Consider the following 27601-nt stretch of genomic DNA (forward strand, 5'->3'; position numbering starts at 1 on the left):
CCTTGGGTGCTAATGACATTAGTCTCTGTCCTTTGGCTGCAAACATCATGTATAAGCATAATTCTTTTGCAAATGGAACCTTTTCAATATATTTAACCAGAACTGGCAATGGCCATTTTGAGAACTCTTCCTTGCTAAGCTTAATTTTTATTTTACAACAAAATATGGACAAAGCTGGCTCAGCACAAATGCTGAGCCAGCTAAAAAAAAAGTTATAATGTTGTTGGACTGAACAAATGTGACAGAAAAGGCAGAACAAAAAGCCGCAAAATGGTCATATGTCCATGTAAACCTGTCTCTCAGTCTTGCACAATGGGCCTAAACAGAGTTGATTTTAAAAAGGTAAATCAATGGTTAAGATTTTTGTAAAGATCAAGAAAATTAATATTATTGTTGCTGTTAATCTATAAAAAATATGCAGCTAGCTAAGCATGCTGGGAGACACTTATCTTTTATGATATTTAAAAGTAAGAAAAAAAGAGTATAGATTTGTGTTGACTTTCTCTTCATGCAGATGAATGGTACATAACACATTTCTGAATATATACTGCTTTTTCTTTCTCTTTTTTCTGCTGTCAGACTTCCACAGAAGTAATACAAAGCCTCTAATTAATTCCATCAAGATTTGGCCTAGAGTTAGTGTAAGTATTTGTCCTGGAAAGCATATTGCTGTTCCGTGTGCTTTAGCATTTGGCTCCATTCCACATGTTTTTGGAGAGCTGATTGCTGAATTACTTATGTGAGTGACAACTCTAATTGCAGTCCCCAACAAAACCAGGAGTCTTTCAGAAGGGTACTGGCTGGGACCAGAAACACTGCTGTCCAAATATTTAAAAAATTAACTCTTTCCAGATCCTTCACATGCTAAGGACCAAATTTTTAAAGATGCGAGAAGTACCATACTGCAAACATTAATCAGAGTTACCATATAAATTTTTCTTTTCTAGTGGATGCGATTGATAATAAATATTTTGCAAATGCATTTAAACACACATTAATGACACCCTCAAACGAATCACAAAATGATGTTCTGTTCTGGGGCTGGTATAGGGAATAGTTCGTATTTGCCTTTTATCTTAACATTTGAATAGTTTTTGGTCAAAATATTGAGTTAATTTTTCACATAATATCACAGAGTTTCAGATGATACAGACATTGGTCCAATTACACTAAAGCAAGAAAAATGTCACTTTCCATGCTAGAAAATATAAAGTACAGATGGGTAACTGCTAGGCTTTTTCTCTTTAACTTTTTCATATTTCTGTTGATCAAGGGCTTAGAGTCACCTTCCATTCTCCACTTTTTCTCAATGTATTTGACCAGTGGAATAATGTCTTAAATACAAGGGTTCATATCCTTACCTAGATGGTAGCCAGTAGTAAAGTTTGCAAGAAATCCCTTCTTTGTTGCAGACTTGTCCGTAAGGAGGATTACTGTCATCTGGTTTGTTGTAGAGAAGACATCTGGCAATGGGTCTTGTCCTGTATAGACAGCTATTCTCCAGGAGAACATGAATACGTTTAAGCTATTTTGTTCTTACGTATTTGAGAATGTTTTGGGTTCAAAAGCAAACACTGCTACCACATAAACACAGTTATTCCCTAAAACCTAAATGCTATCAGACTGCAACGATCAAAGCTCAACCCCAAATTTGACACATCAGTATAGAAAAATAAGGTGCAACTAAGAGATTATGCTTGTTTGTCCACAAACATGAGCAGTTTTATTTACTGAGAAGTTAATTTCATTTGGATTGCATAGAAAGCTGTGTGTGCAAACATTTGGGAATTGTGATGTCACACACACTATGCTTTCTCAAGTTTTCCTCCTAATTTCTGAGACTCAAAAATGTGAAAAAATATAGAATGAAATTAGAGGGAATTCATTTCCTTTATATTATATCCATCAGTTTGCTCTAGCTGTCTGATTACATTCATTTTATTACCCAATGCTGTTACTTGCCCAAAAGTAATGAATTTGGTCCTCTGCCATCTCTGACTTCAACTACATCATGAGTATTTTCCAGATCAAAAACCTGAAAGTGAAGTTGAATGTTTTTTCCCTTTTCAGCATTTAAGTACCACACACCTAGAAAATAATAACACACACACAGAATCACCTTTTCAGTCGTTACATTTACTGTCTCATTTTCATGTTGAAGGATTTGGGGGGAGGGCGGAAATCTCTGCTGGAATCACCCAAGAGACTTAGAGTTCTAAATATTATCTTTAAAAGCAACTTATTCTGTCAAGATCCAAAATTCAATTGACTCTCATTCTCTAAAACACTTTTGAAAACTGGATTTAGGCTCCTAAGATATACACACATGCATTTTTTACCATTTGTGACAACTGTGAGTTTCCCTAAAGCAGCAAAGGTAATTCTTTTGTAACTGTGAAAATGTGACAAATTGTCTTGTCACTTAAGTCTTATTTGACAATAAGATAATTTCTACAATCAGTCACAGAAGCCTGTTTTTCAAGTTAAATGTCTCTTTAGAGAAGAAGTATTTGTTTCTCTTTAGCCTATGCTTTATCATATTTAATCTATGTAAGTGTGGATACTATGGAAATGTTGTAAAGAAAGTACAAAAACCCAACCATTTTTTAATCTGTTCATAGAATGAAAAGTATTTTCTTACTAGTAGGAACCTCATTTGGGAACTTGTGAAATTAATACCTGGAAATGTCTCAAGTGGGTCAGAAATACAAAATTACAAGTCTTGTGATTAGCATCCCAACACAATTCTCCAGTTAAAGGTGAAGTAATAAATAATCAAAATTTCATTAAGACGCAATGACACAGTTCTCTTCCTTGATTCATCCATCAACAGCAAATAGTGGACCATCTTGAAACATTTTCACTTTTGCCAGCTGTAGCTTAATCTAAATCAAATAACATCAGCAGAATAACGATGTCTTTTCACTAGTACGTTAAGAAACTTTCACTAAAATGAGGATCCCTTGCAAAATGCATACAAACATTCTTTGGCCCTAGAAAAGGTTAACTGTTTAACAGAAGTGACGATTATATTAACATGGCAATTACATTGAGGTGTAATGGTAAAATGGGGACTTTCAACACCTTGTCTATCGTTGCATTGACATAAAGATGTTTGACGTAACAGGCACAATGGAATTGGGCTGTCTGAACCCATTCCAAGAGATTATGCTTGTCTTCACCACTTTTTAATCAACTGGCACATGATTCCTTAGCTTCTGCTAAGTGCCATATAGACTTCAGTTAAAAGATCCCACAGGATAACTTAGATCTTTTTTGCTTGACAGCATCTGTCTTGGGCAAGCAGATTTAGTATCTCCACTTTTATATGGCTAAACTTTTCCTGAAGACCTGAGAAGAAGGACTTACAAAAAGCTTGATTAGGGTAGTTGTTTGGAAAGTTTTCAGAGCTGAATGTACTGTTTGGCTCCCAGAGTTCAACTGCCCCTCCACAGTCAGCTGAAAAAGAAAATGTTTCAAAAACATAATTAACCTATGTTCATACTTTTGCAATCTGTTGTAACAAAGATGATTTGGAAAAAGTAATTTTATGAAGAGTATATTCAAACTAACTTAATCACTGTAAGCATTCAGTGACAGTACCATTAAAACAAGAACAATGAGTTGTGAGAAGCCAACACTCCAGTAAGGGCACAGAGCATTGAAGAAACAAGGTAAGAAATTCACTGCCCTTATTAGTTACAGTGTCTAAGTCAGACCTGCTGACACATACAATCAATGCCATGGTGTTATCCACAGCTATAGTTCATATATTGCTGTTTTTTGCAAAGTGCGAAGTGCCCAGGTACACAACTGTATTGATGCTGGTGCTATGAAAAGTCTTCCCCATGTAGTCAGGGGAAGGACACAGTCTGTCCTTCATTTGGTGATTATCGGTCTGCAAGCTGAACACATGACAGAAAATACATAGAAAGGAATGTGATATTGTCAAGTGTATAATTTACTAGTACATTAATATAAAAACTAGAAAATATCAAAGAAAGAGAGGAAAGCCCCTGCCCCCAAATATAACCTATTTATGCACTTATACTTTGCTTATTACCTGATTGATCTTCTTGCAGCATTAGCAGAGATACTCAAGTATAAAACCCATTTTGTCATCCAGCGAATAAACTTTATAGCAAAAAAATCCTTATACTGTTATTTTGATTTCATCACAGCCCTAAAAACTTTTACAATTAAACCTTATAATGTAAATGGTAAAAGTAGACATTTGCTTTTTTCTTGAAACAACTGCTCCAATAAGAAAGGTCTTTATCATAAACATGTATATGCACTTATATGTAAAAATGAATAAAATTTATTTAAAAGCAAATATTGTAGATATGTATATACACACATACACACAGACATAGCTAACTGTACTTTATATATTCAATATTCTCTTTCAATATATAGTTTAGATGGTGGTTTACATCTGAAATATATCAGCTTCATATTTGAATACTTTACTTCGTATTGAGAATATTATTTATTTTCATTTCAGCTGTACCATCAGAATGAACTTTGGTGTTTTCCCACTTACATTGTTTGCAATTACTTCATTCAAAAATAAACAGTGCTCCTCCACCTCCTTGAGGAAATAGAAGTTAAGGCAAAAGAAATCTACTTTTTTTATTTTGTTTTGTTGTTGTTTTATTCTTTGAATTAAAATTGAATTTTTTAACTTTCAGACTTTGGATAATCTGTAACAGTCCCACCCCCACTCCCTCCTTATGGCTCAAATTTTGCATTTCATTATGCCTGTTAGTATTGCATACTCTGAGCCACTTGGTTGGGGACTGCATGATCTACAAGTCCTACTGAGTTTGCCCATTGAATCTCACTGGGAGGAAGCTCCACTAAATACGAGAAAGATTTGAACTTTCTCACAATAGCCATCTTACAGAACTTCCTATTTCACCAAATCACTCCTGGCAAGAAAAGCCGAACTCTGAAAGGAAAAGGAACTGTTAACAGTCACACATAATAAGTCACACAGACTAATAAGTATATTATGTTTCAGCTGCATGGTTCACAATGAGGACTACTTTCTGTAAACACCATTAACAACAAATAAAGACTACATTGGTTTTTTTATGGAACATTGCTGCACGTACAAACAGACACCCAACTATTGTAGAGCTGCATGAAGAATATATGATTCTTAGCCAGTATCATCTGATGATAGGAGCAGAGCAAAACCAACTTTCTTAGTAGCAGAACAGGGGCAATATGATGAAATCTTATCTGGTGTTGACTACATGTAAGGCACATTAGTAATGATCTTCTTTCTCTTGCATAGAAAAACAATAGAAGTAATTGATTTTACTCATGTCTGGAAAAATGTTTTAAAAATTTCTAGTGATCTTTAAACAAAAATATATAGGGAGTTATTGGTATAGCTGTCACTCGTTAGAGAAACAAATAACAATCAGCACCAGTAATCTTGGTCCTTTCATTGAGTATAATAGACGATTTCCATCAACATTGTAGAAAACAATGTATGACCTATTAATAAAAAAATTCCTCTGTGCTTTGGCCAAAACTTTAATTTATATTGACATACACATCTTACGTGTGGAATCTACAATGTAATTTCCACACTGTTGTTTGTGTTAAGAGAGAGGTTATAAATGAATACGGAGATAAAAGCAATCTTTGTTTTAGATGAAAGTGTAAGCTGACAATTTTGTGCAAAAGATAAAAGCAAATGCAGCTTCCCTATCCCACCACCAAATTTTTTTTTTTTACTTTTCAATGAGCTTTTGTTGTACTGTGAATGATGGCAGTGCCTCTTACCAAAGCTCTAAGTCTAGCGAAAGAAATTGGCTCAGCTCACATTCTTTCATCTCTCATTTATAGACATGACACTTGCAGTGAAGTAAGCTTGCCCCACATCCATCAAAGTAATTTCATGCTTCTTTGAAGATGATTGATAACATTCACTTTTTTTAGCAGGTTACAGATAGCATATACATAGCATACCTCAACAAAGTTATTCAAAGAAGTTAGTTTTTCCCCAGCGACAGCTTAGACTGTGCTTTTGTATCATATTGAAGGACAGTATGGATCCTTTCCAATCTCTTTCGTATGGAGTTATATGCCACATGTCCACTTCCTTGTTTTTAAATATTAAAACTTTATCACCATATTTTAGGAAGAGATCTATAGTTTGAATGACATTTCTTTGGTGTTTTCACAGTAGCACTCAGCTACTATTTACCACGGGGTCATTCTACCACTATTAGACTGATGTGAATTTGTGAGGTGTGTTTACCCACAGTACATGAAAGATGGCTGGAGGTGGCAGACATCAGCACTTCTCCACAGCATTAGTTTAATGAAAACTGCAATCATATTCCAGAACTCACTTTGGTAAATTATAGCTGAAATTACTAATATCATTAAAATTTAATTTTGCAGACAGAAACATCTTGTTACACTTTATGTCCCTGTGTCTCAGGATGGACCTCTAAAAGTGAATTTTGTTTTTATATTTACAAGGTTTTATTTTCTTACCTGTCATGATGCAGTAGATTTAGAGGTGATAGAATTGATAGAATGACAATATTAGTACACAGTGCTTCAATATGAACACAATGCAAGCAGTCTTTTTCTGTTATTTTAATTTTAGATCACATTTATTTACTGTATGCTGTCAAGAGAGCAACTAGCTGTGCTTTGTAAGTGACAGTAAATCTAATAGGAGGCGGTCCTGGAACATACTCACTGTTTGTTTTAATGATTTGAAGCTGTCTGTGAATAGGTCTTCTGTAGAAATCTCTTTTTTCCCCAAAATGTCATGCCTCTCACAGTAAATTACAAAGCCCTATCAGATATTTTAATGATTTTTTTCCATAAGCTCTATTCATATTTGTATAGGTTTTTGCTTTGAAAGTGCATGGACGAGGTTAACATCATATGCAATCTTTCTTCATTGTTTTATATACATTTTCCAGTTTTATAGTGATGACTACAGGCATTTTTTAGTATTTTTCTCAGTGAGATTCTTCTAACTATCTCTGTGAAACTGGAATGTTTTGAGGAAGCTTCAATCTCTGTGCTTTCCTCTAAAAGACTACAATGGGTCTGGATCAAGCTGTACAACCTGTCTGAAGAAGTGCATATATGCTGTAGGTAGAGATGTTTCATGTTTCATTAACTTCTACTTGACTTCGAGAAGATGGCAAAAATGTGCAAACAAAACCAACCCTCCTCCATTTTCCTGCTGAATCTGTGATTCAGAAGAGGTGCCAAGAAAATAGTAAGATGAAATGAGGCCCCGTCAAGCAGGAAAAAAGCCCCATCCATTATTAGTAGAGCAAACACTTAGGCACTCCTTCCTTACCACAAGGAGCAGAGTTAGCAAAGGCAAAATTGAAGAAATCAGGCTTAGGTTTTGACACACTCCATAATTTATGCAAATATTGAAACCTCTCATTAAATCAGGGAGTGGAAACAGTCCTTTAGGATTTTTTGTCTATTCATTTCCCCCAAAACCAGAACAACTGCTGACTGTCCTTCCGTCTTTTCTGTTTCCCTGTTTAATTTTTTTCAAAGCAAATATTGCTTTCTTTTTCCTTTTTAATGTAATCAGATAAAGTAGGAATAATAATATGTCCAAATGCATATTGGAAAGAACTCATTCATTGTAAGCCTTATTCCAGATAATACCCCCATTTTAGGTATTAGACACTCACATAGATCATGCTCCATTCTTAAACCATTCTGGTGCTATTATAGATTCTTTCCCCTAAACATGGGAATTTTCAGTGTGCATGTGTTCTCAGAGCTTGCTGACGTTTTACTATTGAGACCTCTAGTGATGTCATTATGTGACTTTGCTCATTCTCTTATTCCTCTGCTACGTTGCCTATAATTTCAAATATAGAGGTTATAATCTTCCTTCTCTTTCTTTTTACTCCCTCTTCAGTGGCTTCCTGGAAGCTAAACTAATTAAAGCTTTTAGAGACAAATTCTGAATTCTTTAATTATCCTCCACTCTTCAAGTTTTGGAAAATACTGTACTTAATAGGTTAAGCTGTGAATGTACCAGTTCTGTTGTTATCAGTGGAGCCATGGGCAGGGAACTTGTTCCCTAGTGTGTTATCCTGAAGATAATTTTGTAATGCTGAAGAGAGATTTCTATTAAAATGAAGGTTGAAAATTCTGAATCACTCATACACTAATACAGTAATAGAAAATGGCAATCAACTGTAATTTAGTGTTTACTTACTGGGAACCGAAGGGACAGTGGTAACATCTGGAATCACAGTTGGGTCCACATAAATACTTTCATTACACTTTCCCTTTGTCAGACCAATGTCATCCAAGGCAATATCACTGGGACCACGCTTTTTAAAGGCGTCAAAAATAACCTGAAGTTCATGAAAACAGATTAGAATTTTATAATTTTAAGAAACATTTTTCAGCTTCCCATGCTGAAACATTCTGTCTTCTTTCTTGACTGCTCTTATTTCCACTGTAATCTGCACTGGTGCTACACTCATCAGGGATGGCATCAGGGATGAGACAGGATTCCTCGCAAAACAAAACAGCACTATGCAAACTGAGTGGATCATTCTAAGGAACACAGGAACTTCTTCATATAAATGATGAACGTGATTTCAAACTATTTAATAGCTTTACTTTTTATATGTATATACACGTAATTTTTGGAACACAAATTCTATATTATTCATCTCATCAGTTCAAACTTCTCCTGACCTAATGGAATATCTCCATGAAAAATTGAAATTAATGTAATTTGCTTGTTATTGTGCTTTAATATCCACATACTTAAAGCAATCCCGCTACCAAGGAATTTGTGCTGGTGAAATACAGCTAGGTATAGCACTCTTCCTAAGATCATAAAACACACATTTGCTGGAAATCTGATGCAGCCAGGTTACAGATGCATTTACTTCCTCAGATGGTAAATGCATTTTTCTGGCAGTGCTTTTGCATCAATCAAAACTACTATAGCAGGACAAGCAATCCCAAATAGCTATAAAAAGAAATTGCTTTCAATAGAGAGCTGTGGAAAGAATTGTCTAGCATAAGTCTTCGCCTTTTGTTTACAGGTAAGTCAGGTCACTTGTTAACCATGTGGTGCCAAATACATTTCCATCTGGAACACACTTTCAATGAATTATTTGGTAATTAATTAATGAAAATACTTCTTCAGAATCTAAAGCTATTTAATTTCTATTTTCTCATGGCTAAGTACTTCATATCAGACTCACTGTCGAGATTTAAACTCCACATCAGATTTTGATAGGCTTTGAACACCGTTGTTTTGTGGAAAGCTGTCTTTTGTGAGAACATTGATTGTCCCATGACAATGTTAAAGTTTTCTGTTTTCTACAATAATAATACTTTAAATTCCAGAGCAGGGAAGGGGTGGATGACAATTCAAATGGGGACTCCAGTCTCCTGCATGCTAACATTTATTTGACGGCATGCATTAGTAAATAGTACCAGATACTATCTTTGGAGCTGTGGATCATTGGGTGCATTTGGCAGAAAACTCTGATATCAATTTAGCCAAAATAAATTTCAAAAAGCAGTTTAACAAACCTTAAAATCAGATGTTTCATTTAAAGTTACTTGTCCATAATTCCAGTTGTTTCCATAGTTTCCTTCTTTCTGGAAAATGAGCTTTTCCAATCCATGCTCATTAATTACACTAACTCTTAAAAGGTAAACATTAGTACCATACATGAAATACCTAGAGGGGGAAGAGCAATTTTGGTCTTATTAGAACAAAGTGAAATATCATGAAAAAGTATCAAACTTTTTATTTTATAAACGGTTTTATGGAATTAGGACTAATTTGCAGTGAACATGAAAATAAAATTAATCGTATGTTTAGATTACACCTGTAAGTCTTACTTGGTACTTTGCTATATTTTCTGCAGAGGCCTAATTAAGCTTCATGACAAAAAACATTCCAGGGATTCTTAATATGATTTCTGTATAGAAATTAATATTGGATGCATGGTGAAAAAGAAAATACATTAAAGCTAACTGCAAGACTCAAACCTACAAAGAAGTCAGTTTCAGGCCTGGACTTGAGACTGATCATGGAAATCCAAACAGAAGCAGGTTTATATTGCTGGCACACTGACTTGGATTAACATTATATATGAAGGAAAGATATTTGGTTTTATTCTTAAACAAGGTATATGTTTAGGAATTTTGTAAGAATACCAAAAGCTTAGACAAGATAGATCTGAAGAGACCAGAGGCAAGCTCAGAATCCGGACCCTGTCTTCTCCAAATCCAAGTCCTATGGGTGTTGAAATATAAAATCCTGCAAGATAATAAGCACATTTTAGACAGTACAGGATTACTGATTTTTTTTTAAAATTAGAATTATGTTAAAAATAATATCAATAATACCAAGCACAGATAATGTTGCATGACTTGGAAGATTCCTGAAACAATAAATGTGAATCATTATCCCAGGTTATATTCATCAGTCAAAAACATTAAAATAAGCTTTTAAGCTTGTTGGACACTCCTCAGAACTAGACAGGAAATGCTAAACTAGGGCTTTTGAAATCAGTGGGGGATCTGCTCTTTTTTTAGTGAAGGCAGTGATTTACCTGAGCAATTTTTAATTAATTTATAAAAATGTCTTCCTGTTTGACACTGTTTGCTCAGAAGAGTTTCCTGAAATTTTTGTAGTTTTTATCCACATAAAAATGGGAAATATGAGTTGCGTGTTGGGGGGGGTGTGCATGTGAGAAAATGACTACATGAATATTTTATAGCAAAGTGAAACATTATAAACAAGAATATTAATTATTTGGGGAAATTGGGTTTTTAGCTTTATTTATTTAGTTAATGCCTTGCAGCTGGGAATTTGGACTTCTTACTGCCATATGGAAATAAAATGTGAGGCCAGGCTATAGAAGCATTGTGATTTGTCACAAGAAAAGTAAAATTAGGCAGAGTTAAAAGTCCTAAAATAAAATTCTTACTTTCTTGAAATCATGGCTGTAATCTTAGATTTTCTTCAATCTATTTATCTATCTACTACACTTATATGCAAATATTATATTCATAGAATATAAAAATAAATATAATTATCTAATTTAAATTACATATATGATATATTCTATTATTTATACTTCTAGATTAGCTAGATTTTTCACGCGGGCAGTTAAAGTACCTGAAAATTAGTCTGAAATCTGAATCAGACCTTTCATTTCCTGTCCTGAGTTAGAAAGCATGCATTAAAAGATACATGGTGTCTAGCCTTAAGAAAATGAACATAACATTCTTTTTCAGAAAAGGTCTTTATATAGTCAAAGTGACAGTTCTCTGTCTTTGTTTCATCAATTCTCTGAGCATTCAGAATCAACTGTTGAGTATGTATTAAGTCCTTTGCTTTTCAAGAGCAGCAAAACAAAAATACACTGTCTGACTCAATGTATGTAATAGCTAGATATTAAGGATGCAGCTCACGTTTTTACTTCAAAATCAGGTCATAGGAATTTGAATATTCAATACAATAGCAACGTTATATAAAGCAACATTACATATGTCAGCTTAGATCTAGCACAGTGAAACAAAGAGCACCTGCAATAAATTAGCATTTTCAAGAGAGATAGAAGTCATTATCAAGTATTTTCAAAAAAATACAAAAAACAAATTTTACATTCTTTCATCTGATTTGTATTCTAGGAGTCAAGTGGGAAGATAAAACAATGTTCTGAAGATTTTTCAGAAAATGTGCATTTACTCAGAGAGAGGTGAATAATTTCTATCCAATAACATACTGAATAATTTTTTTTTCTTGGGAGTAACTACTTCCAGAATAATTTGCAGTTTTTCCAGTTATATGTCACTGAATAAGTTCTGTGTAAGTCTTGCATAGAATACATATAACCGTTGCAAAATCCAGATTATGTTAATTAGTGTTAGCTGGACTGACAAAGCAGCTGAGAAAGAGATTGTTTGGTTTTCCAGCTGAAGCAGGAAAAAACTTTTGGAGTCTAATTCTGGGATAAGCATTCATTATATACATTCAAAATATGATACCTATCAGTATTGTTTCCTTAGTTAAAACCCACATTTGATATGATCTCTCTTCCAATTAAGTTGTTTTGCTATAGCAGTTGCTGGAGTGTTTGTGTGTTTTATACAGGTGTTGAAAATTAGTGTGTTTGGTGTGTCGTTCTAACTGGGGACACAGGTGTCTTATGGACCCTGCAGGTCAAGTTTTTACGTTAAATCCAAATTATTGAGTGACAACCATGAGGATGTCACCAGTAGATAGGGATGAAATAGAAGTTATTTCCCTAAAATTTAAGTATACTTGTTTTTTTTTTCCTTAAGGCAAACATGCAGTTATTTGACCTATAACACTGTAGCATAATAGAAATTCCTTTCTCAGATAAAGCACTTTGGCATTTTAATAGCATTGAAACTTTTCAATACTTCACACTTAAATCACTTTATATATTCTATTATTTCTTCTTTTAGTTTTGGTATATTTCCACAAGATGTCAATCAGTAGCGTAAAACATTTTGTCTGGTAGTCCTGACTCATTTTTATGACAGAATAAAATTACATCCAAATAATACCCCATGAAGAAATCATTGTATAGTGGTACATATGCTAATATGTATGTACATACAAATCGAGCTTTTCCTTTAATCTGCAAGCAGCTTGTACTTGATCTTACCTGATGTGTTGCCAAACGTATGATCAAAATCAGGACCACTCATAAAGGGAAAGGTAGGGCCCTGAACTCTCTCCCAGTCTGAGTCATCATCTAAATCTTGTATCCAGTAACAAAAGCCATCTTCAAAAGTGCAGTTGACTTTCTCATAGTCTGTGAATAAGAACATCTAGTAAATAAAAATGACAGAGACATTAAGTATTTTCTCAGAATTACATAAGAATGAATGACGAAAAATGTATTTAAATATGTTTGAAAACTGAAGCCCACGGTGACTCAATTTCCTCTTCCATGCAATGCAACATAATTACTCGAGTAAGTATGTCATTTGTACTTGTTAACAAAACACTACCACTGAAGGTGGCCCTACATGTTCTTGCACTCATTCATCAACCTTCTTTTTTGATCCTCCACCAGTAATGAGGTGGGGGAATGAGAGAGGACCCCTTGCATAGCTAACGCTAAGTGTTAACCCTGCTCTTTTCTTCTTTTCTTCGCCAAGGTCTGAACGGCTCCAGCTGAAAGGGCTCACCACCAGAACTGAATGCTCAGAAGATGAGCGCTGTGCTCCGTGCACCAAGGATGCCCCTTTCCTTGCCCGTCTCCTTTGATCCTTCTTTGCTCACATATATTTGCTGCAACATCCTCATCACTTCCTGTGATGTTTTGCTCAGTGTCTTTTCATGGTGCCTTGAAGCGCAGGCCGGCCCCCAGCAAGGGCTTTCATATGACAAGAGCTTGCTGGCACTCTGGATGCTCCCTGCAGCACATCCCTTCCCAGTCACGTAGCCTGTTCACACCCTGCTCAAAATTCAGCAGCTGAAGAAGCTGCATCTATTTTTTTTTCCAACTACTAAACACCAGTGCCTGAGTCATATTGTTGCATTTTGTTTTCACTGTAGATTTACTGCATCTGGACTTTTTCCAATGTCTATTTGCTGAAGCAGGTATTTTCCTGAATGTTAGTTTTATCATTTGAGACTACAACTTGTGGCAATGAATTAGGACATCAGAAGACCTGGAGAGCAGGCACTGTCAGGTGATTACAGAATAACTATTAGTATCAGTGACTCAACAGTGTTCATTAGTGAACGAACTGGCTGAGAGGAATCTGATGGAGATACAGCCAGAGTTTTATTTAAACAGATTAACTTTGTAAGAGATCACCCCACTGTGGAAACCTGTGGACAGCCTTATTGAAATCAATGGTTTAATCTTTAAAACAGTATGAAATTTCTCAAACTGGATCTAGTTAGCAGACTGAGGTCAGAAGATACTGCTTCCCTTCTGATCTCCATTTTTTCAAATTGAAAACACAGTTTCACCAAACTGTCAGGATAACAAACACACACAAACACAAAAAAAGAACACTTACTGTTTAGTTCATTTGCACTAAATGTAGTGTACGTTGCATTAAAGCCGTTGTAATTTTCAGAATAATCGGATATAAATTGTGCTGTAGCCTCATGAGAAAAAATGTAAATTGTCTCAGGATTAGTCCCTGACAGAGAAGCTGAGAACAAATAAAGAATAATGTAGTCAGAGAGAAAACAATACCATGCACAATTCCCTGTGCAGTGGATTAGCTTTTTGAATCTTAAAGAAAGCTTTAATGGGCAGAATCCCAGTTTTCCAGAATAGAATATAAAGACAGAGATATAGTGTCATCAATATTTCAAGGTCTGAGTAAAGCAATGTCATGCTTGCAATGAATTTCAGGGAGTACTTCTCCCAACAGTTTCACTTTAAATGCTTTCATTTTATGTCACTCTGTGTGATGCTACAGTATCTCCTGACAACATATTTCCAGTGAAACATGGACCTCACAAGACCACGGCTCTGGTCAAGTTACCAAGAGTGTTCAACTAAGATCTTTAAAAAAAAATGTAGAGATTTCTTACTATATTAGGGAAGCATTTATCTGGTCACTTCATAAGAGTAGATAAGTATATTGAAATCAATTGTCTAACAGAGTAACTTTACACAGATGCTTTCTTCCACTTAAACATACACATGTGATTTATTTCACTTCCAAACACTTATTTTACCATTCAGATTTTATTAATGCCAAAGTAATATTAGCTGAAAAATAATCTTACCCCTTAAAATCTTGTTTTGTCCTATACCTTCAAAAATATTTAAATTGTCTGCATATGGTTGTGTCTCAAAAGAAGTGAAGTTCAGTTTAATAGATAACCCTTGAGGCACTCTAAGATAACAAGAGAAAAATAAACGTCAAAACTGAAAGTCATGTTCTAGTAATCTTTTTTGAGTGTAGTGAATTCGTTGCATGCTTGAAAGAAGTTAAGTTCAGAAACAATGTGAAATTACATTAATCAAAATAATCAAGATGACCTATTAGATGTCTAACTTCTAGTTTGTAAAATTACTAAAGGAATAGGGCATAAATCTTTTGTAACAGTGTAAGTACTCCTTTACTTACTGGAGTTAAGTATATTTTAGGAACTGAATCTTCTAAACTCTAGAATCTGATATTCAGCTGAACAGGTTTTTGTGTTGGTGTCTCCCCCCCCCCGCATCTCATTTATTTACAATTACTTTTTAATACATATTACTAATAGATAACATCTCACTGCTCGGGTAGGCTTCCTGGAGTCAGAGGAATGGTATCATGAATAGTAAGATATCAAAAGCTGTCTCCTGAAAGTCCAAAATGATGTCTCATGTCAAAAACAGGATTTACCTGAAGATTTGAGGATCTCGAACCCACTGTTTGGGAACACTTTATCAAACCTAACCATCACCCAGTAAGCTTAATAGCAAAAGTAATTTTAACTAAAAAGTAGAAATGTTGGGTTTATTTTGCTTCAGTTCTGTTCTTTCAGTATATTTGATATTTATTACCTATATTCTATATTTAAGTAGTTCTTCCATTACCTTTCCACTGAACATATATGGTAGTCCACATGCTAAAACTCTACTATCACAATCAGCTGAGCTTCTGATATCACTATTTGTTGTTTTCTGGAATTGAGAGACCCATTGAAGATAGCTTTTCAACAGCAATCTGCTGGTGGTTATCAGTACTAGTAAGCAGAGAAGTGCGAAGTAAATATTTGAATATTGCTTTTTTGTTGCTGTTGTTGTTATATATTTCTCCATAGGAAAAAAAATCCTTGGTTTGAAAAAATTAAAAAAAAAAATAGTTGAAAGCTAATGTTTCAGGAAATTAATCTTTCAGGGAAATATTGAACATACTGCTCTTATTTTTAAGAGGAAAAGGAAATTACATCTTTTATCATACATTTATCATATTTGGAGATTTATAATACACTATGGCTTTCTTTTTTTTATCCCCTGCCTATGAAGTGGACCTAGAGTGCTAAAAGTCAAATAGCTGTCCCTCCCTGTAAGTATGTATCATTGATTAAACAAATTGCATTTCTTGCGCCTAGGGCTTGAAAAGCATTTGGTGCTATTATGTCAAATGATACTTGTGCTTTTAAAATATATTCCGAAATGACTTAGGAGGAAAGGTGCTGTTAACTCCCAGATGAAACTGTGTACCCTTAAATGACAAGGGAATTCTTGAAAATTCCATCTGTTAGTAACAGTTACATCATATAAAACCACTACCTAAAGACTAGTATTTACTGTAATACTTTGAAACAAATATCTTGCAATTATTTTGACTTATGTTATTCATTTTGAGCTTACAAATATGTTCTTGTGCATACATGTAATACACAAGATTTCTCAAAATCATACCTAAGAATATTTATAAGTGGGAAAATTATTGATATAATGTAATGCAAGTTTTTAAAGAAAAGTTACATAAATACAAAGGAGAAAATGCATATTTCCCATGGTGGGGTATTTGGAATATAAACAAATGGCATAAGGTTGGTGTGCAGGAAACAATATCACCTCATAATCAAAAAATGTTAGGTATAAAATTATTGGAAAATGGCTTACAGTATAATCCATTGGCAAACAATATTTGCATTATACGGTTTTGGATAATTCATAGAGTGAAAAAACCCAGAGGAATCAGTCAACATAAATTTTCCATCACAAACTGCAGCTGTAAAGATATAATGAAGAACATTTGTCAAAATGCCATTTGAAAATCAGAATCCAAGCCAAAATGAGGGCAACCTTAGCTATTGGTTTACATGGATTACCTTGGAAATGCTTTGTAAGTAAAAATAGAAAGACAAAGTAAAACACACTATCAACTTACTCCCATTTCTAATTCCTATAACTATTTTATCTCAAAGTACTATATGAAAAGAAAAGCAGTGCGGATAATTCACTTTTAAATTAGAGACAATCCAACTAATCCAAAGGAGTCCAGAGCAACTCAAATAACTCAAATCCAACAGCTGGATTCAACTAATCCAACTCTCTTTCTTTTATTTTATATATTTGTTAGGAAACAGGATCTTGCCTTAACAGTTCTTATCTACAGCTACTTTAAATCAGGAAACTGTGTTTGCACGACCAGAAACAATTTGATACCATGTGAATAAAAGCAAGAAAGGATACAGTTAACTATTGCTAACTCTACTTTTATGAGCTTCCTAGTTCCCCACCTTATATATTACTAAGAACTAAAAGAGGTAAGTGGATAACCCAAGTTTCCTGCCAGCTATTGAATTCATTCACCTGAGGTGAATGTCATCCATCATCATATATTTTTTCAAAAAGCTTTTATTAGTTTTGTTTCCATGGTTTCCATTCTATGTATGTTCTTCAGTTTAAAAATCAGATATTAAAAAAAAGTATTTTTAAGCCTCAGCAAGGTTGGAAATGGTAATTCATGTAGAGTTATTTTATTTCAGCAGACACTGAAGAACTGTTGAAGTTTTTGCTGCATCTCTTGAACATTATGTTAGGAATCTCTCTGATGATGGTTTTTCTTCAGTTTTTCAGAAAGCATCATAGAGCTTTCAAATAAGCATAAATCAGTACCATACATGAATATTCAGAGAGGTAAGGACAAGTTCATCAATTTTGAGGCAGATAATCAGAAATTAGACAGAGCTTTTCATTAACATCAGAAATGAAATCATACCCATAATGATTATCCAAATTATGAATAATCGATCATATTGAAAATTAAATGGAAATTTTATTGAGTATAGTTCTCCTCTGGGAAATGATATATAAAATGATAAATCAGGGCTCCTTGTCTGTTCATTTTATAGGTGTAAAATTCTTTCTGACTATGACTGTAGCAAGCACAACATAAAAATTAAGCTTTGCCTCAGTCAGGCTCAGGCATGCATTGTTAATAAAGACTGTGCAGAATGAACTTCACTAACAATTACATGTCTAATGCATAAGCTGGAATAGAAACATATTCCTTTTGCAGTCGTCTTGGCCCTTGAGAGGAAAACAGAACACATAAGATTTTAAATACATAGACAAAAAGTGTCCGTGAAAGAGCGAGTTACTATTCTATATCAGAACACGCTACAGCTTCAGAGCTGGGTATTGGTATAGCAGTACTTTTTCTGTCTCCTGCCCTTACCAATGGGCTAATATTTACAAACGTCTCCCACTGAGAAGAATAAAATCAATGTGAGAAGACGGAAAGTGCCCAGCTTGTTATTAATGAAGTGTGCAAAAAGGTGATACTGTTAACAAGTGGTTAGCAAGACACATCCAATCTAAAAAGGAGTTTATAGCACTGGCAGTAATAAAAAGAGATGTAGCATACCGTTCTAATAAAAGTAATGACAAAAGTTTGCTCTTGTTAAATGTCTGTTCTTCTTGTTTCCTTTTATTTGTTTCTTCTTTCTTCTTTTTATTTGTTTCTTCTTATCTCTTAAGAGACAGTGAGTAACTTGAAATAGGACAGAAAGGTTCAGGCAGAAGTCCTCAGGCTGCACATCTACAGCCTAGCAATAATCGGTGCTCGGTACTTCAGGAAGTAGCAGGGAGATAGCTGAGACTGATCCTATTTCCCTAAAGAACCTCCCAGTGTTTCCTCATTGCAGGGAGGAGGCAGCTGTGGTCAAAGGCGGGCAGGGTCACAGAAGTCATTACTTTTCTGCCTCCTCCTGGAGCCCTCAGAAAAGCCTCAGTTGTTCTCCTAATGAGACAGGAGACATCTTTTGTAGGAACCACTTTCACTGCTTCCCCAACACACCTCTTGCTGTCCGTTTCTATTTACTGATGCTGCACACAGGGCACATTGGGAGGGCTTAATCCTGTTATCCTTGAATTGCAGGGAGAAGCTCCCCAAACTGGTCAGATCAAGCCCACGTATTTCACTTGATGGGACCTTTCTCTGCCAAGGGCAGCACATTACTTCCTGGCTTACACATGATTAATCACAGTACTGTAGTGATGCTGTGAGGTAGGTAATCACAAAATGTTAGCCCAGGCATACAATAACTGCAAAGAGAGTCTGCAGAGAGAAGGACCTCCTGGAGTCAGCCTCCAGCCTCCCTTCCCTTACCCTTACGTGCTACATGGCTGCTTTTCAGCAGTGCCAGCCATTATTAGTAGATGCTCTTCAGACTTTCACTTTTCTCTAGAGACCCTTTCATTGAAGTTGTTAACTGCACTTTTGCAATGCCTTTTGTTACTGCACTGCATTGCAGAGCCAGAAAGAAACCTTTCAAGATAATTTTAATCAATAAAACCAAAAAAATTAAGGTGTTCAGGTGCCTGAATCTCTGCTGAGAATCTGAGATTTTATTGAATTCTGTCTAATGCAGGAAGAAACTATTAAAATCCATCCTTGTATCCTATATTTTAAAGCCACTAACATATTCTAAAATCAGAAGTACTTAGGGGGAATAATAATCAAGATAAAAAAACAAACCAAGTTGTTCAGAGGGCAGCAACTTCGTTGTGTGCAGAATAGTTATAGCACAAATTATGAATTGGCTGTAAATCTCATTGTGAAACTCTGAAGCACTTCTGAAAGTCTAAACAAATTTAGCTTTTATATGGTTATATTTAAGTTACTTCAGAGATGGGGCATAAGTGAAAAATCAAAGAGGTGGAAAAATTGGCAGGTATCCCAAATGTGCATACAGCTTATTGCCACTCATTCCACTGGTTTTGCAAAGTCTAGTAGGAAATCTAAATAAATAAATTTAGAAAAGCCCTGAGTTTTTGGATGGAAAATTTTAAGACTGAAAATATAACATAAGTCATGAAACAACAATTTGTTCTCCAGCCAGAATTGTATTTCTGTAAGGTTATGAGCTGAAATTGCTAAACTAATGGTAACTGAATGAATTTACTCCAATACCTTTAATAAATGTGAACAAAACTTGTAAACTCAGACCTAATCATTCATAGTAACTAAAAAGTATTCACTTTGATAAGATGTATAATAGTACTTTTTAACTATAAAGATCTGCACTTTTAAATTTAGCTATAACTAAAATAAAATTAAATTAAATAAGATAAACTATTACCCCAAACAAAATCCATGTCTCAAAACAACAGTATGATGGTACAAATGAATGACTAAATAACTCTCTGGGGCTTTGCTACGTTAACGCTTACAGTGGAACAAAGGTCTAGCTGAGGTTACTTTAGGACCTTCTGACTTCTTCAGCTGTAGGGGGACCTGCTCAGAGGCCATCATTGTTACAATCTAGCTGGATGCAGCTATTATGCAAACTCAACATTTGGATGTGTTTCTGTGGATATTCTACTGAAGTATTTTGATAGATATTTTCCCAAAAAAGTTCAGTTAAGTCTCCCTTCTTAATTGGCTGCACTTGGAAAAATGCAGGTAATGGGCAGGTCTGCAATTCATCTCTTTTTTCTGAAGAAAATTCCATTTCTGGCAGAAGGGGTCAGCATGTCACCAGCCTTCAGAATCAGGTTTGCAGATTCTTTAAAAAAAATTGGTCTTGCTTGTTTGTTTTTAAAGCAGAGCCCAGCATTTTACATGCTTCTGAAAGCTTCGACCAGACTGCCCCCACCATTATTCTCAGGAAAGCTCAGAAGGTTGTTCTCACAGCAGGAGGAAATAAGCTTTCCAGATTTCTAGCACCAAATTCTATATTAAAAACAAAAACAAAAACAAACAGACAAAACACTCAGGGATTTAGTCTCTCCAACTTCTCCTAAAACATTTGCAAAGTTCTTGTTGCAAATAAACTTTACAGATTTTTAACTGAGAGCTGAGACTGTGGAGAGCAATGCAGACAAAATTAACATGCATGCCTCCCCACCCAAAAGCTGCATGCACCTGCACTTTGGTAAGGGGAACCCAGACAGCCTCCTTGCTGCAATTTCACAGTGTTCACTGCTACATGGAGCAGTGGCTGCTCTGCATGAAAAGGTGCTCAGGGATACCAGACAGTTAGATAAAGGCAAACAAACCCACCGGGGCTGAAGGATATAAACTTTTTCCATTAAATACCAACCAGTTTTCAGGCTTGTAAGATTTTCACAGAATCACGGAAGGATTTGGGTTGGAAGGGACCTCTGGAGGTCATCTGGTCCAACCTTCGGATCAGATAGGGCCACCTAGAGCTGGTTGCTCAGATTTTCACATCATCATCTTGCAGCTCTCACTGTGGTGCCAGCACCTCAAACATTTGTGTCAGCCACACAGACCCTCCTCCCACAGCCTCGCGCGCTGTGGTGCGATGCGGGTGGGTGCCAGCAGACAGAGCTATTCCTGCCAGGGCTCCGTCCTGCCCTGGCCGGAGTCACACTCACCTGCCCTGGCTGCAAAATGCTGCCACTGCCCATCCCACCGCCTGCCCCGCCTCGGTTTCTGGATGTACAGGATCAATGTGTCTAAGTGTACAGAGTAACCTGGGAAAAGCTGTTTGTAGTGTTTTGTGTGATGATATTCTTAACGCTGGAATCAAGAAAGGAACTTCTTTTCTGACTCCAAAAATGCCGTTAGGTGGTTTCTGATACTAGGTAATGTGACTTTACACCTCTATCAGGTCACAATTTTAACTTGTCTGGAAAGAACATTATTTGATATTACTGGTACAAAATTTCATATGAATTTTGTGTATTATTTTATAATGTACATCATATTTATTTGTATTAGTAATATTTGTACTGTGAACAATAATTTCTATGTTATTTTATATTAATATAGCCAAATTGTAATATTTCATCATTATTAATCATATTCTTCATTGATGAGAATTTTAATGAAGATTGTTTCCATTTACAAGATAAAGATTATAAAAATCATTCTTATTATTTTTAGTAGAATTGATTTGGACTTCACTGTGCAGTTTATTGCCTATAAACTATTTACAAACTACTGGCAGGTCTAAGTATGTTTAAAAAGACTGATCAGGGTTTTACACTCTTACCACATCTTTTTTCAGATTCATCTGAACCATCCAGGCAGTCCAAGACTCCATCACAAAATAAATTTTTTCTAATGCAGGTTACACCATCATCACAAAGTTCAGCAGGTGGCAAACACTCAGCTGAAATAATAAGGACAACAGCAATAACAGCACAGCAGTAATCCAATTGCAATACAAAGTAAAATTGACTTACCTCTGGTTACTCTAGCACAAATCAAATCAACCACTTTATTGTGTTTTACAAAACTGCATTTTTAGAAGCCTGGAATGAAACATCACATACTAAAAAGATAAATTTGGTACAGAATGGAGAAAATTCTCAGAAGTGACATATTTTTTGAAACTAAGCTTGAAGTAGTGCTGGAAGAAAATTTCCATGAATTCCCATTTCCTTCCTCTACCCAAATAAACTACTTTATGCAATATAGTAAATGACGTTTTCCAATTTATTATGCTTGAATAACATGAGAAAACTGTACTTTAGTTTAAATAACACTGGAAAATATCTGATTTTAGTTGAATACAATTTAATTTCTTCTACTTCAGTACATCACAGTGTTGCACTTCATCATGTTAAAGGGTCTCATTTTTTAATGAGCATATCTTGAAAACAAAAGCCATTAAGACTGGATTTCAAAATACCAGGAATATCAGAAACCCTTTTCTTTTTGTATTTGCAAATTAAATTTATAAGTTAAGAGCAAATTTCTGCAGAAAGAATACATGGGCAGATCCTTAAAATTGTGGAATGTTACTGATATTATTTTCCTAGAGCATAAATATTGATCCACTGCAAACATGCTTTTTTAGTCTTTAGATGGTTTTTGCCTTAAACATCTATAGAATTCAAGTATGTCCTATTAAACGGAACAAAACATGCAGCTAAAATAAGCTTTGGATAATTACTAATTTCTAAATTGTTGAAAGTTGCATTAAATTCTACAGAAACAGTTCACCTAGCACTATTCACATAGTTCCTTTTCTTTACTTCTGTAAATGCTTGCTGGAAAAGGTCAAAATTTCTTACGCAAGAAGGAAAAATATTAATTTGTAAAACTGATCTTGCAGCCTCTAACCATTATTGTTTGATTTATTTTTTCATAAAACTGTGCTTTGTAATGAGATTAAGTAAATGTATTGTATGTTAGCAGTATAAGTGACAAAGACTGAAATTGGTTTGGATGTACTGTAGCATTTTGAAGTGCTTCACAAAACACTTTCAGTGTTAGCAATGCAGACAGTGTAAAGCAGAAGAGCTGCCATTTTACATCCAGTTGGTAACTGAAGCAAACCAAACATACTTTAGTCAAGTGTTGGAGGTGTTACAGTGCCAATGAATGAATTGCCACAGATGACCAGTGATAAGACTGTGCATTCTAGACACAGAACAGAAGCCCAACCAATTATCTAGGAGTATGTTTTGCACAAGCCCAATATGCAAGACAACATTGTTTATGTACAACATGATCAATTCTAGTTTTAGTCTTCAACTCAGAAAACTAAACAGCATTGCCACCTACTGGATAGAAAGAAATGAACATTTTCTAGTAAAACATTTTGACTTTAAACTTAAACAAATTACCCTAAATTGCAATGTAATTGCTATACTCAACTAAAAAATGACAGTAAATACATTAGACCTATTTGAAAATGTTTATAAATGTCATATATATTTCACCATTTAGTAAGGCTAGGGGACGTTTTCAAAGATTCAAACAGCTTTGGCTTTCTGTCCATGGCAAGTCATGTGAGATTTTGTTAACAGTTGTTTTTTTCCGAAAAGTCCCAAGAAATAAGAGGAAACAAAAATGAGGGATCAGTATGAGTATCAATATATATATAAATATACACAACACATATATAATTTTTGTGGAATGTACAGTCTTAGAAGTCCCTCTTTTTGAAGGGTGTCCTTAGTCAAATCAAAGGTAAACCCATATATTGTGTATTTGTAGGAAACGCTATGTGAGAACTGAATGACGTGAGAAGAGGCTGTACGCAAACAGTTCAATTCTAAGATCTCAGATGGTTTCATATAACCTCCTAGCTTCTGCCCATATATAGTTACCTACCTGCTGTTGTTGAGGACTTGCTTGGGGTGAGTAGTCCTGAACCTGGACAAACACAACCCAAGGTTACAACTCTACTTCTTGCTCCCCGGGAACACCTCTGCAGTTGCTTGGGGAGGACTAAGCAGCAGCCAGTCTGCTCTTATATCTGCATTATTTGCTGTATCCCCAAACCCCAGCCTAGGTAATGATATGGTAATGCCAGCTTGAGTGGCTTGATCTTGAGGGTCAAATGTCACAATTAATATAAGAAAAATAATGTGGAACCCATGTGTATTTTAAACCTCATTCTTTTAGCTCTAGTCACGTGCTTTTCAAAAACTTCAAAAGACTTCCCCCCGCCCCCCATTAAAATAACAGTGATGTTTTCTTGTCTTCCCCTGGTATGTAAAAGTTCTGACCTGAAGTTGGTGTCAGGGTGCTTGTAATTAGACTCATGGGATCTGTTTAAAAAAGAAAAGTTATGACAACTTTAATATTAGCACTAAAATGTGTATGCACATTTTCTCATAAATAACATTGCTCAACAAATCAGTTATTGTAGTGTGAGGAGAAGAGCCTCAAACCTATTTAGTATTTGCATATTTACATACAGGCTTACATACATACCTGTGTGTATACATATTTACACATGAATAAAAGCCTGAGTACATAAGTAGATTTGTATTAGTAAACTGCAAAACATTCTGGGAAAATGGAATGTTTATCTGTGATTGCTCCAACACAACTTCTACTTAGTGATCCTTTTAATAACAGTCACTGAAGATGCCCCTGGCGTTTCCAGTTCCCAAAGAGCCTTTTTTTTTTTTTTTTCTCTCTTTGAATTTCCATTAACATCTCTGTTTATTATTTTTACTTTCTACATTAAGACTCAAATATGTGAGCAGGATGATGGTGTCCCGAGATGAAAAAATCCCCATGTCACTATAATTAATGTATCCTGTCCCATAGCTTATAAGATAAAGGCCAGAAGTAATAAAATGAGAGATGTAGTAAGGCCTTCTCTATAGTTTGTCATCTATCAGTTTTGCTGGCAGAAGTTGCTGATCATTGGCCATCACAGACTTGCTTTTTTTACATGTTCCTGCTCTCCCAGACCTACTAGTGGACAAACTTGCATGAGGACTTCCTACCAATATTCCATTCCATCAAAACATGCTTATTTAGCAAATGCTATTAAGCTAAGCTAGGCCATTTTGTATTAAATGGATTACAGAGCATTTTATGTCAGCAAATTTAAGGACACAGTTCCTCTGGCAGAGAGAGAGGAGAGCCCAGCAGAAGATGCACGGAGGGTGCAGCTGGATGGACTGTTCTAACACCGCTACATTCAGAGAAAGAAGCTTCATTCATAGCTTCACAGTAATTTCAAAAGTGTAGATACATATACATATGTATCTACCTACATATCTGTCTATATATTTTCTATAGGATCACTATGTTGGAAGGAATGAAACATTCAAAGACCTAAAACACGGATGCATGAATAAGCAAACACTTCTCATAAAACAATTATCAGGAAGTTAAGTCTTGAAGGCTTGAAAAAAATTTAGATTGTTACAGGTACACCCAAAAGTGCACGCACAATTTGACAGCAAAAACCATGAAAGGAAAAGCACAGGACAGTGATAGAGGTATCAGCTGTATAGGAACAAATAAGAACAAAAATAAGTAACAAATGGTCAGTTACTGTGCTATCTCACTAAAGTAACACATGAGGTGTATAAGGATGGTTTTAGGGTAAAGAGAGCAAAAACCCAAGCACCTAGCATATGTAAGTGTACCACATACAGTAAAATTTGTGTATATCATAGGATTTGGACAGAAAGAGCAAGGAAGCAGACACTGTTAACAAACATACAAAAATGACCCCAGGCAGACCCAAGACCAAGTGGGAAGGAATCCACACCAGGACCATTATTCCCATTCCAGCCTGGGGTGCTGACAACTCCCACTCCCTTCCCCCTTCCTCTGGCACTCCTCCGACACCTCGCTATTTCTTGTTGAGGATGATTAGCAACATTGAACTTAGGACTCAGGGGAGCACTGAGATAGCATACCAGAGGAAGGGTCAGATAGAAGAAAATTTGTATGTTAGCAGTTTTAACTGTATCATTGGGAATAAGCTGTCGTAGTTCTACACTTTGGACTATACATGTCAGCAGGCCTGTAACTAGACTAATAACTGTTTCATTGTTATGGCTGTAATTAGACTGTCAATAAATACTTGGCTCCTATACTCAAAGGTACATTTCTTTAGCTCAGATAAATTGCACAAAGCTTCATGGTCTGGTACCCTGTCCTGGAGAATTTGTATGTGATAATTTGTATGCAGTTTGTACGTGACAACACTACCTGCATCTAGTGCTACAAAGATTCTACTGTATTATTCAGCTGTCTGACTGATTTTTGGGAGGTTCACACTTGGTGAATTTGTGAGACCAAGGAGTTGTGTCTGCTTCATACCCTATCGTCATAAGACTTCCAGTAATAGTGGAAGGAAAGTCTATCAATCAACATTGCTCAGTGTATTGGTAACCACAGCATGACAGCAGGAATCCCCAGCCCCATCTACCTGCCTAAATCTGCAAAAACTTCAGCTTGTGACTCAGCTGGTTGATGGAGACTCAACTTTTTTCTTGATCCACCAATTAAGCTCTTAGAGCTTTTATACAGACTTCAGATCACTGCTTTCTCAAATGGTCAGAAATGATGAAGGGCAGCTAACTATCACTGAATGGACCCTAACAGTCAAGCCCCAACTACAGCCAAGGCATAAATTATACCAGCTGAACAGCAAGTCTTATTTTTCTTCATGTTGTATGGGTAACAAAAAAGAGTTTCTGTTTTATGAAAGATACTGACCTGACAAAGTTAAAGGCATCCTTGTAGTAAGATTTTCAGCAGCTGCTGGAAGAAAGCGAGTTCATGATAAACTCCTTTTATAGCAGTTTTATACAACTCAGAGAAAGAAAGATTAAAAAAAAAAAATCAGCTGTGACTATTTCTCTCTGAATTACTAGCAGTGTCCCTCTTCCCTCCTTTTGACCATCTTACCCTGTTCCCAACCTTTTCTCAAACTATGATCTTCCTAAGGAGGAAAGATCTGTCTTAATCCCTTTCAGTACTCAATCCCTACTCATTGTCTTTATATCCCTTCATTCATATAAAATGTCTTCATCTGGGAAATTTCTGTCTTGACACCATTTATACTATGGAGATTTTCAGACCACCTGTGTCTTACAGAACAGTATTTAGATGAGCTATATGAATTTAAATTGGCCTGGGATAATTTGCAAGAAAGTAAGTTACTTTTAACCACTGTGAAAACTGTGATTTCAAGCAAGTCACACCTGTGTTATAGTTCCCTCCCTCTCTGAAATAGGAATAACACTTCTCTTGTAAAACTTACTAAAATGTAGGATGCAAACGTGCCATATATGATTATGACTGTAAATTAGTTACAGTTGTTATTTTATTGAAGCACTCCTGATGGAATGGACAGCTGATATCTCATGTGAAGAGACATTTTAATGATCCACAGCAAAAA

The 27601-nt window shown here is 35.4% G+C and overlaps 1 protein-coding gene across 1 annotated transcript in view; it reads right to left on the minus strand.

The window, feature by feature from the left end:
- The window catches only part of TMPRSS15 (transmembrane serine protease 15), a gene marked incomplete at its 5' end in the record, with an annotated part of 55154 nt that overhangs the window by 20121 nt on the left and 7432 nt on the right, over positions 1-27601 (minus strand). The window contains 14 exons of the mRNA XM_082008414.1: positions 1362-1493; positions 1963-2088; positions 3370-3459; positions 8240-8381; positions 9583-9733; positions 10216-10318; positions 12702-12851; positions 14074-14211; positions 14798-14907; positions 16635-16743; positions 21983-22102; positions 24055-24096; positions 24453-24494; positions 26917-26961. Coding sequence (XP_081864540.1) covers positions 1362-1493; positions 1963-2088; positions 3370-3459; positions 8240-8381; positions 9583-9733; positions 10216-10318; positions 12702-12851; positions 14074-14211; positions 14798-14907; positions 16635-16743; positions 21983-22102; positions 24055-24096; positions 24453-24494; positions 26917-26961 — 1500 coding nt within the window. The remainder of the gene's footprint in view (positions 1-1361; positions 1494-1962; positions 2089-3369; positions 3460-8239; positions 8382-9582; positions 9734-10215; positions 10319-12701; positions 12852-14073; positions 14212-14797; positions 14908-16634; positions 16744-21982; positions 22103-24054; positions 24097-24452; positions 24495-26916; positions 26962-27601) is intronic.

The sequence above is a fragment of the Phaethon aethereus genome (assembly GCF_964289735.1).
Source record: "Phaethon aethereus genome assembly, chromosome: 1".
Lineage (NCBI taxonomy): Eukaryota > Metazoa > Chordata > Aves > Phaethontiformes > Phaethontidae > Phaethon > Phaethon aethereus.